The sequence below is a fragment of the Gekko japonicus genome, unplaced genomic scaffold (genome assembly GCF_001447785.1).
Source record: "Gekko japonicus isolate JY-2015 unplaced genomic scaffold, Gekko_japonicus_V1.1 scaffold37, whole genome shotgun sequence".
Taxonomy (NCBI): Eukaryota; Metazoa; Chordata; class Lepidosauria; order Squamata; family Gekkonidae; genus Gekko; species Gekko japonicus.
In genome coordinates, this window is record NW_015171503.1 from 3,336,870 (window position 1) to 3,355,112 (window position 18,243).

The 18,243-nt window shown below is 45.5% G+C and overlaps 1 protein-coding gene across 1 annotated transcript in view; it reads left to right on the forward strand.

The window, feature by feature from the left end:
- The window catches only part of DMC1 (DNA meiotic recombinase 1), a 23,376-nt gene extending 6,789 nt beyond the window's left edge, over nt 1-16,587 (forward strand). Inside the window, exons 5-13 of the mRNA XM_015419213.1 lie at nt 1,161-1,213; nt 4,267-4,308; nt 7,198-7,270; nt 8,074-8,165; nt 9,607-9,680; nt 9,768-9,882; nt 11,280-11,340; nt 11,629-11,745; nt 16,518-16,587. Of these exons, the coding sequence (XP_015274699.1) occupies nt 1,161-1,213; nt 4,267-4,308; nt 7,198-7,270; nt 8,074-8,165; nt 9,607-9,680; nt 9,768-9,882; nt 11,280-11,340; nt 11,629-11,745; nt 16,518-16,587 (697 nt within the window). The remainder of the gene's footprint in view (nt 1-1,160; nt 1,214-4,266; nt 4,309-7,197; nt 7,271-8,073; nt 8,166-9,606; nt 9,681-9,767; nt 9,883-11,279; nt 11,341-11,628; nt 11,746-16,517) is intronic.
- The last annotated feature ends 1,656 nt before the right edge of the window (nt 16,588-18,243 follow it).

The following is an 18,243-nucleotide window of genomic DNA, read 5'->3' on the forward strand; positions in this document are numbered from 1 at the left end:
AACGGCGTGGCCCCGCCCAGCGTGTGACGTCACTTCCGGTGATGTCCTGGCGGCGCGCGCGCGCACACGCATCCACAGCCGGCTCCAGGACCAGGAAGAAGATCCCCCGCCGGTAGGAAAATAAAATTTGGCAACCCTACCACCCATTAGCACATTAGGCCACACCCCCATGTTACCAGAAGTGTGGTCATCCAGCCACACCCACCTTTCCCTTCTTATTCTGTTTACCTTGTTTGTGGTCAAAACCCAGGGCTTTTTTTGTAGCAGGGACTCCTTTGCATGTTAGGCCACACACGCCTAATGTAGCCAATCCTAATGAGTTCCTGCTATTGGGTGTGGCCTATTATGCTAATGAGTTCCTGCTGGGCGTGGCCAACTCAGGAGCCAGCCGGAACTCCGTTCCTGTGCGTTCCTGCCCCAAAATAGCCCTGATTAAAGTTATAACAAAGCTTCTGAAGTTACCAACTCAATGGCCACTTGCAGATTCAAAGGTACATTGGGTCCTTCTGTTCCAGGGTTTTGCTGACACCTATCTGCATATCTCAGAGTTACCTTTGTTTTTAATCAGTAAGAGTTCCCACTAGTGCTCGCTCAGAGATCTGCTTCTAGACTCCCCCCCCCTTTTTCCAGCCTCTCTCCATGCTTCCTCTTCCCCAGAAATGGCACTAGTGGTGGAGGCTGCTGGGGAATGTAGTCTTTACAGTCAACCTTACTAGTAGATTCATCAAAAGAGTTTCTGTGATTTGTTGTTATACCGATTGTTTAATTTTTCAGCATGCGGGTGATTTGCAATCCTTAAGTGTATGAGGATTGCCAGTTTTGTGCCATGCTTACATTGTAAGTGAGAAATATTTCCTATCTTTTGAGTCTGAAGATCATTCTTAGATGAATATCCTAGTCACATCAAATGTCACAGTGCGTGCGCAACTCCACAGAATGTATTCAGTGTATATAAAATAAGGCACTTTAAAATAACAAGCAGCTTCCTGCAGGAGCCAGCTAACTGCAAACACCATTCCATACTGTTCCAATATGCTAAAAAATAAAAATAAATCTTGGGCACATATTTAGTTGAAGCAAAAAATCCTTTCACGTTGCCTTTCTTGTTTTATACCCTGTTTTGCTTACTTTCTCTTTCTCCCTCCCATCTGCTGCTCTAGTAAACTGCTAGGAGGTGGGATTGAAAGCATGGCCATCACAGAAGCCTTTGGAGGTCAGTAGTGGAAGACACTAGACGTGCTCATTTTAAAAGACTGCATTTGTATTGTAAGCAGGAGTTATCAAGGGGGTGGGGTAGGGGGGATGTGGCCCAAGCCTTACATTTACGAAGTGCCTCAATAGACTTAACGTTATCTACAAATGAGGTTACACATAGAATCACAGTGATATACTGTGTTAACAGCATTGATTTGTTAAATGTAAACATTTAGGGTTGCCAGATCCAGATTGGGAAATGCCTGGAGATTTTCTGGTGGAGCCTGGGGAGGGCATGGTTTGGGGAAGGGAGGGACCTCAGACAGCTATTATGCCATTAGAAGGGTTGCCAGTCTCCAGGTGAGAGCTGGAGGCCCCCCAGGCTTACAACTAGAGATGTGTGCTATATTTCCCGCAACATATTCATAAAGGAGACTTCATTTAAAGTGTAATGTATCTATTATATGAAGTCAATGGGCCCATACAATCCATCATAGGAAAATACAGAGGCCAAAGAGTAAATACACAGAATTATATATAGAAAGTCCAACACTTTTCCCAGGTAATTTTTCAATGCTTCAGACCTCTAGTCCTTCCTCAGGAACAAAGAACCACTGCTGAGAATCCCTTTTCAGTTCCTTACAAGGTAGTGCTTTTCTATATTTTCAACATTGGGCAAGGTCTCCCTAGCTCTAACCAGCACCCTTATAGGTTACTACAATGTTTTGGTCCTGTAACAGAGGATTCTGAAAAGGGATTCTCAGCAGTGGTTCTTTGTTCCTGAGGAAAGACCAGAGGATGGATTGTATGGGCATATTGACTTCATATAATAGATTTATCACACTTTAATGAAGTCTCCTTTATGAATATGTTGCAGGAAATATAGCACACAGTTGTTTTGCTAGTTTTGTGTCACTTTTTACTGTGTGCTGTACCTTTGTTGTTGTTACAACTAGAGATGCCAGCCTCCAGGTGGGACCTGGGTAGGCTTCCCAAGTCCCCCCGGGGGGCGGGGAAACCCCCGCCCCAGAGGCCCGTTCCCCGCCGGCGGCAGATCGGGCCCCGGGGGGAACCCCACCCCGATGTGCGCGTCACCCGGAAGTGACGTGACGACGCCAGGCACGCGGGGGGGGGCACTGTCATCCGAGGGAAAACTCTATGGTTTTCCCTCGGATGGTCGTGGCCTCGCCCCAGTGTGCCCGGCGGCGTCCCGTCACTTCCGGGTGACGTGCACACAGCGTGCGCGCACTCCAGCCGCGGCACGGGAGTCCCCCGGTAAACAGAAATTTCAACTTGGCAACCCTAGACCTGGGGATCCCCCAGAATTACAACGCATCTCCAGACTACAGAGATCAGTTTCCCTGGAGAAAATGAATGCTTTGGACGGTCATTAGAGTGGCCAGGCCCCCCTTGGCCACCAGTGGAGAGTGGGGGGGGGGAGGAGTGCCAGTTCCAGGTTGGGAAACACCTGGAGATTTGGGGGTGGAGCCTGGGGAGGACAGGGACCTCAGTGGGGTACAATGCCATAGAGTCCACCTTCCAAAGTATCCATTTTCTCCAAAGGAACTGATCTCTGTAGTCTGGAGATGAGCTGTAATTCCAGGGGATCCCCACGTCCCACCTGGAGGCTGGCATCCCTAAAACAAAACCATATGCAGCAAGGGGAGCTAACTCTGCCATCTCACTTCACTGCACTGTATTGCTTTAAGCAATTTTTTGGCAAACTTATAAATAAATACACATGGATGGTCCCTGTCATATCTGTGTTAAGTTATCCTTTAACCTCTGTTTGGAGCCCTGGCCAGAAGCTCCGAAGTTCACAGAAATCCCAAGGAAACAATATACAAGACCCAGATTTGCTTACAATGAGATTTTAATAAATCATCAAACTTACAGAAATAGCAGGCTAACATCCATTGGGTCTCAAACATGCACACTGTGAAGCCAGCCAAAACCTGAGACAAGACAAATAGCTAAAAGGAAACACTTTATATTCTAATTGCTGGCTACAAGTCAAGAATAGCATAATCAAAGCTACATCCTAGACACTGAGAAAAGCCAAGCCATATCGTGCACCAGGTACTCAGTGGTGGAGGAAAACAAGTCAGGTTTTTAGATAAGAACTCTGGAGAGTCTGTGAATGAAAACGTTCTCTTGGGAGGGGCGTGCCAGCCATCCTCCCTGGCAACTAGAGGTCAGGAACCAACAGAACTACAAAATGGGGTTACAGAGGCTATACAACCTCTTAAGCTTCCTGCAGTACTCAAAGACAGATTAGCTAACAGGAGAATATGTTCAAGATAGCTAAGTGTGAGATTACTACTGATGTAGATATGGTGTTCATCGTATACTCTTGAATTTTATCTGGGCCTACATAATTTTAATCAAAGCACAGTTTAAAAAATGACCACACTGTCACTATAAGGAAAAGTAAAAAAAAAAAAAGTTAAAACTGCACAAACAGATATTTCACACTTCTGGGTAATATGTATCTCTTTGATTTTGTATTTAGCATGTGTGTGGTATGTGTACAAATGTTATACGATACATAACTGTACACTATCATTATTTATATTCAGTATGAGTTGTGCTCCTTAAATGGGAAGCCCTCACTCCTGGTTGGTGCCAACATTGTTAGAAATCCTGATCACTTTTGAATGCATCTGTCTGTGTGAAAATATATGCTTCTAGCTTCTGGGCCATGGTATGCAGAACAGAGTGCCCCCCCCCCCCGAACAGCAGGGAGTGAAATAAAATATATATATTGTCTTTTGGGAAATATGTGTAAGGTTGCCACCTCCAGGTTGGGAAATTCCTGGATATTTGGGGGCCAGAGCCTAGGGATGGGGGTTAGGTAGGGGAAGGGACCACAGTGGGATATAATGCCATAGAGACCACCCTCCAAAGCAGCCACATTCTCCAGGGGAGTTGATCTCTGTAGTCTAGAGATTTGTTGTAATTTCAGGAGATCTCCAGGTCCCACCTGGAAGTTGGCAATCAAATGTGCTGGAGAGTATTCTTAGTATCCCTGTAGCTTGCAAAATTTCAGTGTTTACTCTTCCTTTTTATTAGAATTCCGAACAGGGAAAACTCAGCTTTCTCATACTCTTTGTGGTATGTATAACAAGCATACTGAGAATTATATCTTTCATGTTCAAAGGTGCTTCAGACACTTGCACTTTGGTTTTAAAATAATCCCATCATGCTAAAATAAATGTTTCTGCATCAAGATTCATCTATGGCATATTTTGATTGCAGAAATCTGAAATATACTTGTTTTTAATAACTTTTTTTTCATGTTACCAGGTTTTTCTTAGTATTTCTAGAACACATATACAAACTAGGGGCTGTGCAGGAAGCAAAGCAAAAGATACAGGCCCTTGCCTCACAACTGCAAACCAAGTAGTGTGAGACACACCTGGGTAGGGGAATGATGGGAAATTATAAATTTAAAAGATCACAGAAAGATAAAGACACACGTTTCTATCAGGTGTCTGCACAGAAGGAACATATATAAGGTATTCCTGCATCTTTTTAAAATAGTGGACTAATGATAGCAATAACCTTTGCCTTGTTAAACACGAAGGCGTGTGATTCAGCAACATGAAGCAGGTATACGTCTGATCCCTGCCTGATGGGAGACTTCTCAGATACTGTTGGATGCTTAATGTTAGACATAAAAAGGAGGCAACATAGTTTCAAACAGAAGTCCATTTTAATAACTCCATTTCTTCCTCTGTCTGGAGCTGTAGTGAGAACAACTTCCCTTCTTCCCGCACCAAGTCCTGGAGTGGATGTAAGTAAAGGTAAAGGTTCCCTTGCTCGACAGCCAGTCGAATCCGACTCTAGGGTTGCGGTGCTCATCTCCGTTTCAAAGCCGAAGAGCCAGCGCTGTCTGAAGACGTTTCCGTGGTCATGACTAACCACCAAGGCGCACGGAACGCTGTTACCTTCCCACCGAAGTGGTACCTATTTATCTACTTGCAATTTCTTGCTTTCGAACTGCTAGGTTGGCAGGAGCTGGAACTAGAGACGGGAGCTCACTCCGTCATGCAGCACCCAGGTCTCGAACTGCTGAACTACTGACTTTCCACAGCCTGCAGTTCAGCGTCTTAACCACTTGAGCCACCGCATGAGGGCAGTCTAAAACACTTGTGTGGACTAAAGGAACAGAGTTGTCAAAACATCACAGGAGCCCTATGCCATCCTCAGTTCTTTCAAAGGCTATACATTTGATGAACTGATTAATAGCAAGGGAGTTGTTAATAATTCTTATACTGCTGTTCCCAAATATATGATTGTTTTGACGTAGGATTGCTAGTAATATTGGGAAAGCAGCTATAAAGCTTATGCTCCCAGTTTGCACTGTCTTTAATCCCAACAGATATTGAAGCTTTTTCTTTCATAGCTGGGATTTAGACATTAGAAATAACCATTCATTGTTTTGTGGGTGACCTTGCATTGCCATTATTTGTCACGCACCTTAGCAGCTAACGTGTTATTTTGATTCATGGAGCCTTTGTAACTTGGACCCCAACGGAGGATTTATCAAACAGTGGCTTTCCTAGACTATAATTGTTGCATTTGGTTATTTCTTTGTGACACTGTGTTATGACGGGTAGGATGGGCATTGTGTAGCCCTTGCAAGGGTCCATGACTCTCCCCTCCCTGACACCTCAGCAGACATTTCCAACCCCAGGAAAGTTTATTCCCACAGTGGTGTCTCAGGAGGGCAGGTTAGGAGGGCTGCAGCAGGGAGGGAGATTGGGAGAAAGAAGCAAAATCCCTCCCTCCCTTCTTCTTCCCTTAGTGAAGAGTTGCTCATGCAAGAGGCATGAGAGAGCAATGTTGCCCCTTTCCCATCCCCACTGCATCCTCTTGACCTACAAGGCTATTATACCACGTGGAATCCTGTGGCTCGAGGAGTAAACCTTCCTAGAGTTACAAGTGACTGCCGTGAGGAGTGGAAAAGTGAGAAGATCAGCAACCACCAGTGCCTTTCACTGATAGATGCTGAGATCCAACCCACAATATGCTGATTTACAGTATATTTAGGAAGAAAGCATGAATGATTTGAGGCTCCACCTACACATTACAAAGTCATGGTGTTTGTCGAGGAGCAACAGGAAGACTTTGTATCACATGTACAGTGGGAGTTTTGTGCCTCCCAGATGCACGCTAGCTCTTTTCCATTTGTGACCAAAGCACGTAGGGAGAAGTGGCGGTAGCATTCCCCTCTACTGTTTTCATGGACCCACAATGGGCTCTGTTGTAAAAATAATGTTACTTACCTGGTTCATAAGTTTCAAAACAGAGCCAATTGCGACTTCATGGGGTGGTTTGAAGATGTGAAAACAGCAGAGGACAGGCTACAGCCTAGGGATGCCAACCTCCAGGTGGAACCTGGGGATCCCCCGGAATTACAGAGCATCTCCAGACTACAGAGATCAGTGCCCTCCTGGAGAAAATGGATGTTTGGGAGGGTGGGTTCTGTGGCATTATTGTGCCCCACTGAGTTCCCTGTCCTCCCCAGCATCCTTCCCTAAATCTCCAGCAGTTTCCCAACCTGGAGTTGGCAACCCTACACCCCCCATCCCTCACCAGTGGCCAGGGGGGACCTGGCAACACTACCAGCCACTTCTCCTTGCATTCTTTGGTCTCAAATGTGAGGAGCTGGTGAGTAACTGGGAGGCACAAAACTCCCAACAAACATTTGGGACTTTGTAACATGTAACTGGACCCTTAATGTAAATGTGCTAGCTTCCATGTTTCTTAAAGACCTACTTAATTGGAACATGTTTCCAAATTGTGTCATGTCATGACCATGCTTTTGGGAGCTTGCCTTAAAGGAAATAATTTGGATTACTTCTCAGCAGTCTTGAGAATTGGGATCTGTCTCAGGGAATGAATGATGCCAGATATGTAATGCATGTAAGATGTTAAAATCATATTGTAGGAGTTACCTTTATATTAAACTTGTACTTTCCTTATCATGCATTATAGTGACGGCCCAGATTCCATCAGCAGATGGTTACACTGGTGGGAAGATTATCTTCATTGACACAGAAAACACCTTGTATCCTATATTTTAACAGTTTACAAATGGTTTGGAAGGCTTTCCTAGAGTAAAACTGACAATTAAAAACTGTGTTATGAAACAGAGGAGATGCTTCAGGTTGGAGGTTTCAACTATAGAGCTATCTCTCTTAGATCTGGTCGTTTATAGGGTTGGCACCTCTGGATTGGGAAATACCTGGAGATTTTGGGGGTGGAGCCTGTGGAGGGGGTGGACCTCAACAGAGTATGATGCCACACATTCCACCTTCCAAAGCAGCTGTTTTCTCAAGGGGAACTAATCTTGGTTGTCTGGAGATCAATTGTAATAGCAGACAATTTCCAGGTGCTATCTGGAGATTGGCAGCTCTAGGTCTTTAGCTTTATAGGGGGGGAACCAGGGGTCTTGTTGTAGAAAAAGAGCTGCCGGAGCTCATTAGCATAACTCATTAGCATAACTTATTTGCATATGCCACGCCCCCTGACATCACCGGAAGTGACAGAAGGCCACACCCCGTGACATCACCGGAAGTGTGTCAGAAGGCCCGGCTACTTATCCTCCTGCTTCATCCTCATTCCCAAACGGAATGAGGATCGAAGCAGAGGGCGGGGTAAAGAAGGGGGCGGGGCTTCACCACGTGACCGCCCCGCCCCCTAGAGGTTCTCTTCCGGAGCTCCGTACCTGAGAGCTCCCCCCCGACTAGAGCCCTGGGGGGAACTAATGCAGACCAAGTACTTCACTTTAGCATGTGAGCTGCCAGTGGGGTTATTTGCTTGAACATATAAAAAACAAACTAGGGAGTCCTTAACTTCGAAATACTTTAGTCGTCCTGACCGTCTTCGCACCATTGCTGATCGCTTCAATGTAGACCAGGATGCAGTTCTGGATAACGTACTGTATGCACGAGCATACACTAGTAAGTTTACAACTGAAGATGACCTGGAAACCTTCTTACGTTGAGACTGCTATTTCCATCATTGTCACTCTGTGCTGAAGAGTCACTGGGAATGTTCCTTCCATTTTTCACTTTGCAGTTTAAGTTTGGTTTTATTCTGCTGCTATGAATATCCCCAGCCTAAGTGCTTTGTTTAATTAATATACATTCCACATATTCTATTATTTTACTGGAAGTCCAATAAACAGCACAATAGGCAAATGTGAGTTCTCCTTCCTGTGGTGGAGGTAATCCAGGTCACACCTCCCACTTGCTTCAGGGGAAGGGCTATGTGAAAGTCCTTGTTCTTGCTCCCTTTCAGTTGGAGGAATCCCACCTCCCCCAATACTAGTTGTTCCTGCTTAGAAGCAATAAGGCTTTTGTGGAATTCCAGTTCTGTGAAATGTGTTTGGTTGTACTAGCATCATGGCTGGAAAACTGGTTTACTGACAGTTTGTTCAATCATGCCAGCTCCAACCTTATACATGGGCACACACAGGAAGCTGCTTAATCCTGAGTCATATCATTGGTCTCTCAGGGCCAGTATTGTCCTCTTTGGGATCGCAAGAAGAGGTCTTTCACATCACTTACTACCTGATCCTTTTTATCTATTGATGCCAGGGACTGAGCCTGAGACCTTATACATGCCAAGCCAATGCTCTGCTGTTGCGCTATGGCCCCTCAGATTCATCTTATCCTTCCAAGGGAACTCCTGCCACATTCCACTGGCTGACCCACTGAGAAAAGAACCAGAATTATAAAAGGGAGCAGAGCATCCCAACTCTAGAATCACCTTTTATTTTAGCTGGGAGAGTGACTGATGTTGAGAAAACATCGGCATCATAACACACTCTGAAATAAAAGTTCACATTACATTAACAAAACAAATATTATTCTGGCTTTCTATTTCATTGTAAGTGGTGTCCACCTCCAAGGGAAAAAGGCTCAAAGGAAACAAGGCATGATACCTCAAATCAGTCACTTTTCTGTCATCCACAAAGCCCACAATCTAGAACTCATTGATTTAGTGCCCTGATATACCTTCAGAGGATGAGGGCATGGCAGTTGAATCATTTGTGAGGAGGCAAAACAGACTGAGAGCTTTCTTGAATACACCTCCAAATGGTTGATTCTCCCTGATTCAGATGCTAGAGTTCCATGTCAGAATTAGCTGGGGTGTTCTGGTGCTCTTCGTGACCACTTCTAATTATTGTAAAGGCAGCAGAAGACTCAAAACTTTATGGACCTTTAGAACTTTAGATATGCCCTTCCCAAGGGTTAGGGTAAACTATGTAAAATGATGCTGCCACTGAGTCTACTGGAACATGACACTCCAGTTTCTAAGCATGCTGTATCTGTACACCTTCATTTCAACTGCTTTTTCTCTTTCTGATTATTTTCCATGGCATTTCTCCCTCATCAGGTGAGCATCAAATGGAATTGCTTGACTACGTGGCTGCAAAATTCCATGAGGAAGCCGGCATTTTCAAACTATTGGTATACATTTAATTGTCATAGCCATCTGTTCTTCTTTTCCTGGATGCTTTCAGAGCCATTTCTCTTCTCTCTCACATGCCTTTGCAGATCATTGATTCCATTATGGCACTGTTCCGTGTGGATTTTAGTGGCCGTGGGGAACTGGCGGAAAGGCAACAGAAACTTGCTCAGATGCTGTCAAGGCTTCAGAAAATATCTGAAGGTAGGAGGGAATAAAACATTTTGGAATTAGCAAGACTGCTGGTGTTGATCTGTAGCCTTTTGTCACTTTCCAGTGCTGCCTTCAAAAAAGACATAGCCAAAAGAAACAGTATGTAATACTAAACTGTCAGCAGGGGTCATTTCCTGCAGGAGCACACAGGAGTGGAGCTCCGGCAGTAAAGAGCCCAGGGGGTGGGCACATGCAAAAAGCCCCACCCCCTGCTCCCAGCAGCCCTCAGACGGAGCAAGAAGCAGCCAGGTAAGTTGCAGAGCCAACAGGTCCAAAACAGTCCAGTGGAACCTTTAAGACCAAGTTTTATTCAGGTACAAGCTCTCCCTCCTCTGCGAGGACAGATCTGCACGTTCCCCCCCCCCCAATAGCTAGCAATCCAAAACAGTCCAGTGGAGCCTGAGTGGTGGGTGTTGCCCTCTGACACACTTCCAGTGATGTCAGGGGGTGTGGCATATGCAAATAAGTTATGCTAATGAGCTCCTGCACCTCTTTTTCTACAAAATGACCCCTGACTGTCAGGTTTAGGAGAGGGAAACCTATGCTCAAATTTCTGCTCAACCATAAAGCCTTAGATAGCCCAGGCAAGCCTGATCTTGTCAGATCTCAGAAGCTAAGCAGGGTTGACCCTGGCAAGTACTTTGATGGGAGACCTCCTTGGAATACCAATAGGCAGGAGGTGGGCTTTTTTTTTGTGGTCCATGGGGTCGTGAAGAGGCAGGAGGTGGGGGCAGGGCTTATTCAGCCACCTCTCTGAATATCCTCCAGGCCCCCAGTAGGGGTCAGTCACCAGAGGTCACCATGACTTCCAAATGCACGCGCGCGCACACACACAACCAAAATAAAAAAACACACCACAAAGCCTCAGATATGTCACAGTCTCTTAGCCTAACCCACCTCACAGGGCTATTGTGAGATTAAAATCCTCGGCACTCCTTGGAGGCAGGGTGGGATACAATGCAATAGAGAAACAGTACAATTAATTAGAGAAAATCTAGTAACAACAGTGTGGTGGCAGTTCATTGGAAACATGCTGTTAGAGTTACTAGATAGTGACCATTAGTGTGCCAGACTAAGACTGGGAAGTCTTGATTTCAGTTCCCCACCCTGTCATGAAGGTGACACCGGCTGAAGTCTGAGTTCGAACTGCCTCACCAGGTGTTATGGAGATAAAATGGAAATCAGAAGCCTTGACACCTCCCTGAGCTCCTCGAGTGGCAGGGCAGGATCAAAACGAGATGGAGTCTTTAATGCTGTAACACCTCCCATTACCATAATTTCCCATTATTACTTGCAATGTTCGAAAGAAAAACTAGCTGGTAGAGTGTTGGGTATATTTTCTCTTTTTATAGCCACCCCTTTAATTTGGGCCTTGTTTCTTACTGCAGAATATAATGTGGCTGTATTTGTGACCAATCAGATGACTGCTGACCCAGGAGCAACTATGACGTAAGCAGTGCATTCTTTTTGTTGTTGTTGTTCTTTTCATAAATCATAACAATAGGAAGTAAGGCAAAGAAAGGAAAGGGATGGTGGCCAGTGTGGATGCACTCCATTATATGAAATGGTCCTGGTGTTGCTGCTAATGATGCCACCTGCATCTGGATCTGCCCCCTAGCAAAGGTCCCCCAAGCAGTTATACCAAAGCAGCTGGTATAAGTGGTACTCTACAAGCCCTGTGGTATACAGAAAGTAGTTGGTCTACAAACTTCACCTGATTGTTATTGTTTGACTTAGCTTTCAGGTAGACCCCAAGAAGCCCATTGGGGGCCACATCCTTGCCCATGCTTCTACAACAAGGATTAGTTTGCGGAAAGGAAGAGGAGAGTTGCGTATTGCCAAGATATACGATAGGTAATATTGATGTGGAGTAGTACAGTAGATGATATCAGAAAATAGAACCAGAATCTAGTTCCAAAGGGCATGGAGAGGTTGTGGCTCAGTGGTAAAGCATCTGCTTGGCACACAGAATATGGTCCTGGGTTCAGCCCCTGGTATCTCTGGTTTAAAATGATCAGAAGAGAAAGAACTGTGCTTAGAGAGCTGCTGCCAGCCTGAGTAGACTATACTGACCTTCATAGATCAATGGTCTGATTCAGTATAAAGCAGCTTCATGCATGTTCACCACAGTTTATTTGATTTCAAATTAATAGAGCAATCCTGGGGTGGGAGGGATGAGAATAGGAAGCCAACTGATGAATATGCTGCCGTAACTCAGATTTATGGCAGCCTAAAGGGTGTGGTGCGGTGGCTCGGAGGTTAAGACGCTGAACTGCAGGCTGTGGAAGGTCAGTAGTTCAGCAGTTCGAGACCCGGGTGCCGCAAGACGGAGTGAGCTCCCATCTCTAGTTCCAGCTCCTGCCAACCTAGCAGTTCGAAAGCAAGAAATTGCAAGTAGATAAATAGGTACCACTTCGGTGGGAAGGTAACAGCGTTCCGTGCGCCGTGGTGTTTAGTCATGCCGGCCACATGACCACGGAAACGTCTTCGGACAGCGCTGGCTCTTCGGCTTTGAAACGGAGAGGAGCACCACAACCCTAGAGTCGGATTCGACTGGCTTTCGAGCAAGGGAACCTTTCCCTTACAGGGTGTTTACATCAGCGCAGGACATGTATGGCACGGTGCACCTCCAGCGGCGCAGCTGCACCACAGCCGCATGCTGGCAGAGTTACAGTGCAAACCCCTGCACTGGAGGAAATGTGGGTGCGCCAAGGGGCATGTTGCCAACTAGTCAGCTCCCAAAGCAGTTTCACCGTGGGAGTGCCCCCAGAACAGGTGCAAAATTGGTAGCCATGGTAACTCCCTGTTCACTTCCCCCCAACCATCTGCAGCTATGCCCTTGGGAACCCAAGCAGCTCAGGATACCAAGTGTGCACCAAATCAGCACACCCACCCATGCCAGCACACACCCATGCAGACACATCCAGCCTCCAGCCCCTTCCCTTCCCACACTCATCAGGAAGGCACCCCTAGCACCAAAGGACCGAGTGGGGTTCCACATGTCAACGCCACGATCCCACTCTTACCACTCCGTTGTCTCTGGTCCCCTCCAATAAAGCTCATCCATTGAGTGCGTTTCAGATGTTGGTGTTTGTTGTGGACTATGGGAGGTGGGAGCATGTCGGGGGTACCACACAAGCCAGATGATCCTCGCAGACACAACAGGGGCTGGGGGCCCATCTAGACAATAATGCAGCCACAGCAGCGGACACAGACGGGTGGGAGGGAAAGGCTATGCAACAGGCTGCCGTTCCCCCAGGTCAAAGCACAGACCGCACACACAAAAACTGCATGGCCACCCCATTAACCTTCTAGGATCAGTCGGGGGCGGGGGGAGATGACCTGCCGTGGCAGTGATCACCCACACAAATGACATTGGTGCTCCCTCATGGATTGGCCCTGGCTGTGGTCCTTGGGCTGATGACCCATCCAAGAATGGGTGTACACATGATGCTGTTGGCATAAGGGGCTGCCAACTCAGTGAGGCTTGGTGGGTAGCTTTCCGTGATGTTGAGCAGAGATGGTTAGTTTCAGGGGGCAGTCCCCTACCAAGGCCCACTTGGCCCATCTGGATCCCAGCTTCCCTAGGAATATTTGTGTATGCAAATGAGGAGCTCAAACGGCACATAGCAGTGGCTACCGGACACCCTCCACCGCTGAGAGCAAAACTGAAGGACATCACAGTCAATATGTGTATCAGCCTTCCTGATGGCATGATGGCTGCCATAAAGGTAAATGCCATCACTTGGTGTGCCAAGCCAGATTCTAGCCACCCACAGCCATCCCAGTGCACACAGAACTAGTAGCATCCTCCCACCATCAGGTATATGCAGGGAGCCTGCACTATGGAGGGATTGGACATCCGCACGAACTCCCCCCCCCCCCTTGCTCCATAGTGCCCGTGGAAATTACACCTTGACCTCTGGCCTGGGGTGCAACTTATGCATGGCATAACCATCTCACCTGGCAGAAATTCCTATCCCTGCAGTCACTGTCATTCCTTCCCCTTTTCAGGGGACCAAATCATTTTGAAAAACAGAATGGATGACAAGGGGGGGCTTCCCATGGCCATAGCCATGGTGGACCAAGGGGCTCAGTGCAGTGCAGAGGCATCCACGCACCGTTGATACTCCCTTCGGAGGCTGGAGGCCTCGAGAGCTGCTGCAGATGGGCTACAGGCTATGTTCCCTCTAAGCTGTGGAGTCTTGTGAGCAAAAATTCGACTTGGTGAGCTACTGGCATTAAAGTTGTGAGTGAGTGATTTGGCTACTGCATAAATTAGTTTGCTCTGGAGCCATCCTTCCTGAGCAAAGACAAAAATGTGTGAGCCGGAGGCTAAAAAACTGTGAGCTAGCTCACACTAACTCAGCTTAGAGGGAACACTGGCTACAGGAAAATGCCACTGTAGTCCCAGGCGAGCCCTGAACCTGGCCATCTGTTGTCAGAGGATGTGGCTGCTGGTGCCATGGAAGAGTGGAGGACTTTGGCCCTGAGGCAAGTCTCAAGATATGGGGCCCACACCTGGCACAGCCCATCCCACTCACCCTTTCCTCCATCTTGGATGGCCAACAAGCAGGAGCAGCTGCAGAGCCATTGCGAGTGTCAGGAAGTCATTCGAGGAGGCAGAAATGGAGGGGCTGGCAGGCACCTGGAGGGGCTTCTTGTCCTAGTGAAAGACATAGGTGAGGGACAGAGGCTCATCGAGGGGCTGCTGGGGGACCTCTGGGCCCCCTCAGCACCTGCTGGCCCTCCTCCTGCAGTGCCTCCAAGGGGGGGGGGGTCAAATGTAGATTGGCACAAGGACACCCTCAGCAGCATGGATGCCTGTTTTGGGGCACTGCAGCCAGGTTCTTGATCCTCAGCACCCTCTGGAACCCTGCGCACTCAGTGTGCAGAGCCCCACCACGGGGTGCCCATGAGGCTGACAGGTTATTCCCCCCTCCTCACTTTAAGAGAGGTTCACAGGGGAGGAGCGTTGCTCCTGTGGCCCGCCTCTCTCTGCCCCCTGCCAGTGATGGACACCCTGGCTCCGACTCAGGACTCCCGTTGGTCCTCCTGCCTGCCCTCTTTATCACCCTGCCCCCAGCCAGCAACAACACTAGAATGGACCACTCTGACGGGATCACCATGGACACAGACATGGCAGCACCTAGCAACACTGTTGGGGCACCTTTTTCCCATTCAGCCGCTGCATAACTATCCCCTTAGGGAGGCAACTAGCGGTGGTGCGGCTGCTTCGCAGCACCACAGCCAGGTGCCACAGGGCAGGCGTGCCTCAGGATTGCTCTGCCCTGCTGCTTTTGAATGCAAATATAAAAATACAGAATTAATAAATTAAGCACTCAACTTAAATCTTCATTTCAATTAAATGATTTACATTCCAAATAATCAGAAAGGGCATTTTCTATCTTAATTTTTACTTGAAGCTTGCATTTCTATTGTATTCATCCCTCTAAAGAACAACATTTATAATTCACAGCTGTTGATTAGCTAAGATTCAAAAATTACTCTAGCAGTAAGTACTGTTGATCAAAATGTAAATTATTCCGCCTGTATATTTGAAACAAAGAGGACAAAGGCAACATTCGAGTATGTATATGTTAATAGATTATCATAATGTTGTCGTGGGCCAGTCTGCCCTGACCCAGGACAAATGTGTCAGGAGTAAAGCATGGAAAATGTGTGCAATGAAGTTCTTTTCTTATTATAATTTTATTCTTTTTTTGTAGATAAACAGATTACAAAGTAATATTCTTGTTAACAATCATGTTTACAGTTAGCCATTATATAATATTACACTTAATCAGTTTTAAAGGTCTAGAAGTATCTACCTCTTTATATTACCAAAGATGCAACTTATTGATTACGTCAGGAATTTCTTCTTGAGGTACAAGGTATTCTAACATAGGGAACCATACAAAAGTAAAGTCACTATAGTCTATGTCCAAATCTATTGATTTCACCATCTTGTTTAATTTTGCCATAATATATATATATATTCCATATTTTACTGTGCCATAAGGCTATTGTTGGGGTCCGTTTGGACTTCCATTTGGTAGCGATTGCTGTTTTAGCAGCAAATAGTAATATAGCTTTTTTTGTTGTTGTCTATGGGATTTGGTATCTAATCTTAGATTTAGAAGCAAGGTTTCTGGTTTTATTGAAATTGTACAACTAGTGATGTCTTTTATACGTTTCGTGACTTCATTCCAAAAGATTTAAATTTTGGGACAGTAAATCCAGCAATGTAAATAAGAACCAATATTTTCACCCTTTTCCCAACATTGGGGTTGTATATCATTAGATATGTAGGATAGTTGTAATGGGGTTGTATACCAGAATGACATAATTTGCAATGAGGTTTTTTTAATATCACTTAAGATGGCAGAAACAATATAAATCAATCCACTGAGCATGTCTGTTTTGTGCAGCTCAGGTGAAACATAAGACATCCACAGGAGGACTTATGTTCAGCTTTTCTACATGTCATCCATTTTAGGGGCAGTTCGGACAAGTACAAAATCTAAGGTTTTTGAAAAGTGACAGCTTTGTTGAACTCATGTTTTTGTGAAAGAAGTCGTAAATGTTGTATCTAGAATGTAAAGCCACTTTCTCTGTTTTCTCAGCCCTGAAATGCCTGAAAACGAAGCCACATTTGCAATAACTGCTGGAGGAATTGGAGATGCCAAAGAGTAGACAGATCTAGTCAGCAACCAATTGAGGCAATCCCACCACCTCAAGTTTTTCTGTGATACTAATTCCTAGTTATTTGTGTTCACTGCACTAAACTTGGAATGTTCAGAACTGGGGCTTGTTCACAAACTAATGCTCTTCTGAAATTGCTAAGGATGTTGATTCCATTCCTGTGGCAACCAGTCATGTGCAGGCAGACTTTCTGCTTGCCGCACAAATCCAGTGTGGCAACTCCATCTGTTTGCTTTGCTTCAGGCAAGATACCAGCATGTACAAAAAATTTAAGAAGCTGAGAATGCCCAACTGTCATGAGAATCAAGGTTTCATGGGATGCCACAACGTTTTGTGTGTGTGTTGTTTTAGGCATATTTTATTATTCGTTATCTTTAATGAACTTTTCAGCTTTAAATATCTCAAGCTAATTCAAGGATACCATGCCTATATTTTTGAAGTTTTAATAACTACGCATGTAAAACAGAGCATGGAATTATCTCGAAAATGAACCATGGTAATCAGTTACCATTTTAAAAATATACTTGGCACTGGAGCTTCCATATATAGCACCATCTGTTATGGTAAAATGGAAATTGATAGCATGTTTGTCCTGGAGAAATGGTAATTGTAAAGCTTTCAAAATTAAATCCATCTTGACAGGTTTGTTAACTGAAATCAAAACAGTTGCCAGGTTTTTAAATCCAGATTTAAACTTTTTATTTATGGCTAGTTTTTGTGTCTATGGAAAACATAAACTACAGCCTCTCTTCCATCTGCTTTTGTCTAACCAGCAGAACCTGGAAAATATTATCCTAAGTTGTTCTAAGAATAAACTTATTCTGTTTGTTCTCCTCTTTATATACATTCCTAGAACAGCACATGCACATGTATTTAGTGCTCTGTGTTTTATTTTCCCCTAATCATGCCAGGGAGTGGATTGTCCCAGAACAAAAATGATGCTGAGTTCCAGACTCCTTAAAATCTGGCTGACAACAGGGTCCTATAAAGCAAGAATTCTCATTTGGAATCCAGAATACAGATCTGTTTCATAACCATCTATGATGTTGCACTAAGTATCTTTCTTAAGGTGTTTGAAAATGAATCTTAAATGGTATTTGATCCTATGTGTATATGAATCTGATTTGCCTTTAACTTTTGAAAGCTGGTGATAATAATGGTAAATTAGATGCAAGATATAACAGTAGCCATGCTGAATCAGACCCCGAAGGGCAGCATCTTATCTCCATCAGTGGCCAGCCAGTTGGCACAGGGTAGCCCACTGACAACAGCCCTGATCTGTTTACTGTTCCCAGGCATCTGACAGTCAGAGGCATTCTCTCATCACCAGCTCACACCCCACCAATGCATATGTGAAATTAGGATTTCTCCCCCAATGTGCATCACTTTGTACTTACATTGAATTTCATCAGCCATTTTGTTGCCGTTCATCAAATTTGGGGAGGCCCTTTGGGAGCTCTTTGCAATCCCTTTGAGATGTCAAGATTTTGAACTGTTTGGGTTCAGAGGGTAGTCATATTGGTCTGCAGTAGGACAGCTAGATTTGAGTCCAGTAGCCCCTTAGAAACCAATAAGATTTTCAGGGTATAAACGTTTGAGAGTCAAAGCTCCCTTTGTCAGATACAAGGAGGAATGGAGATCCTTGAG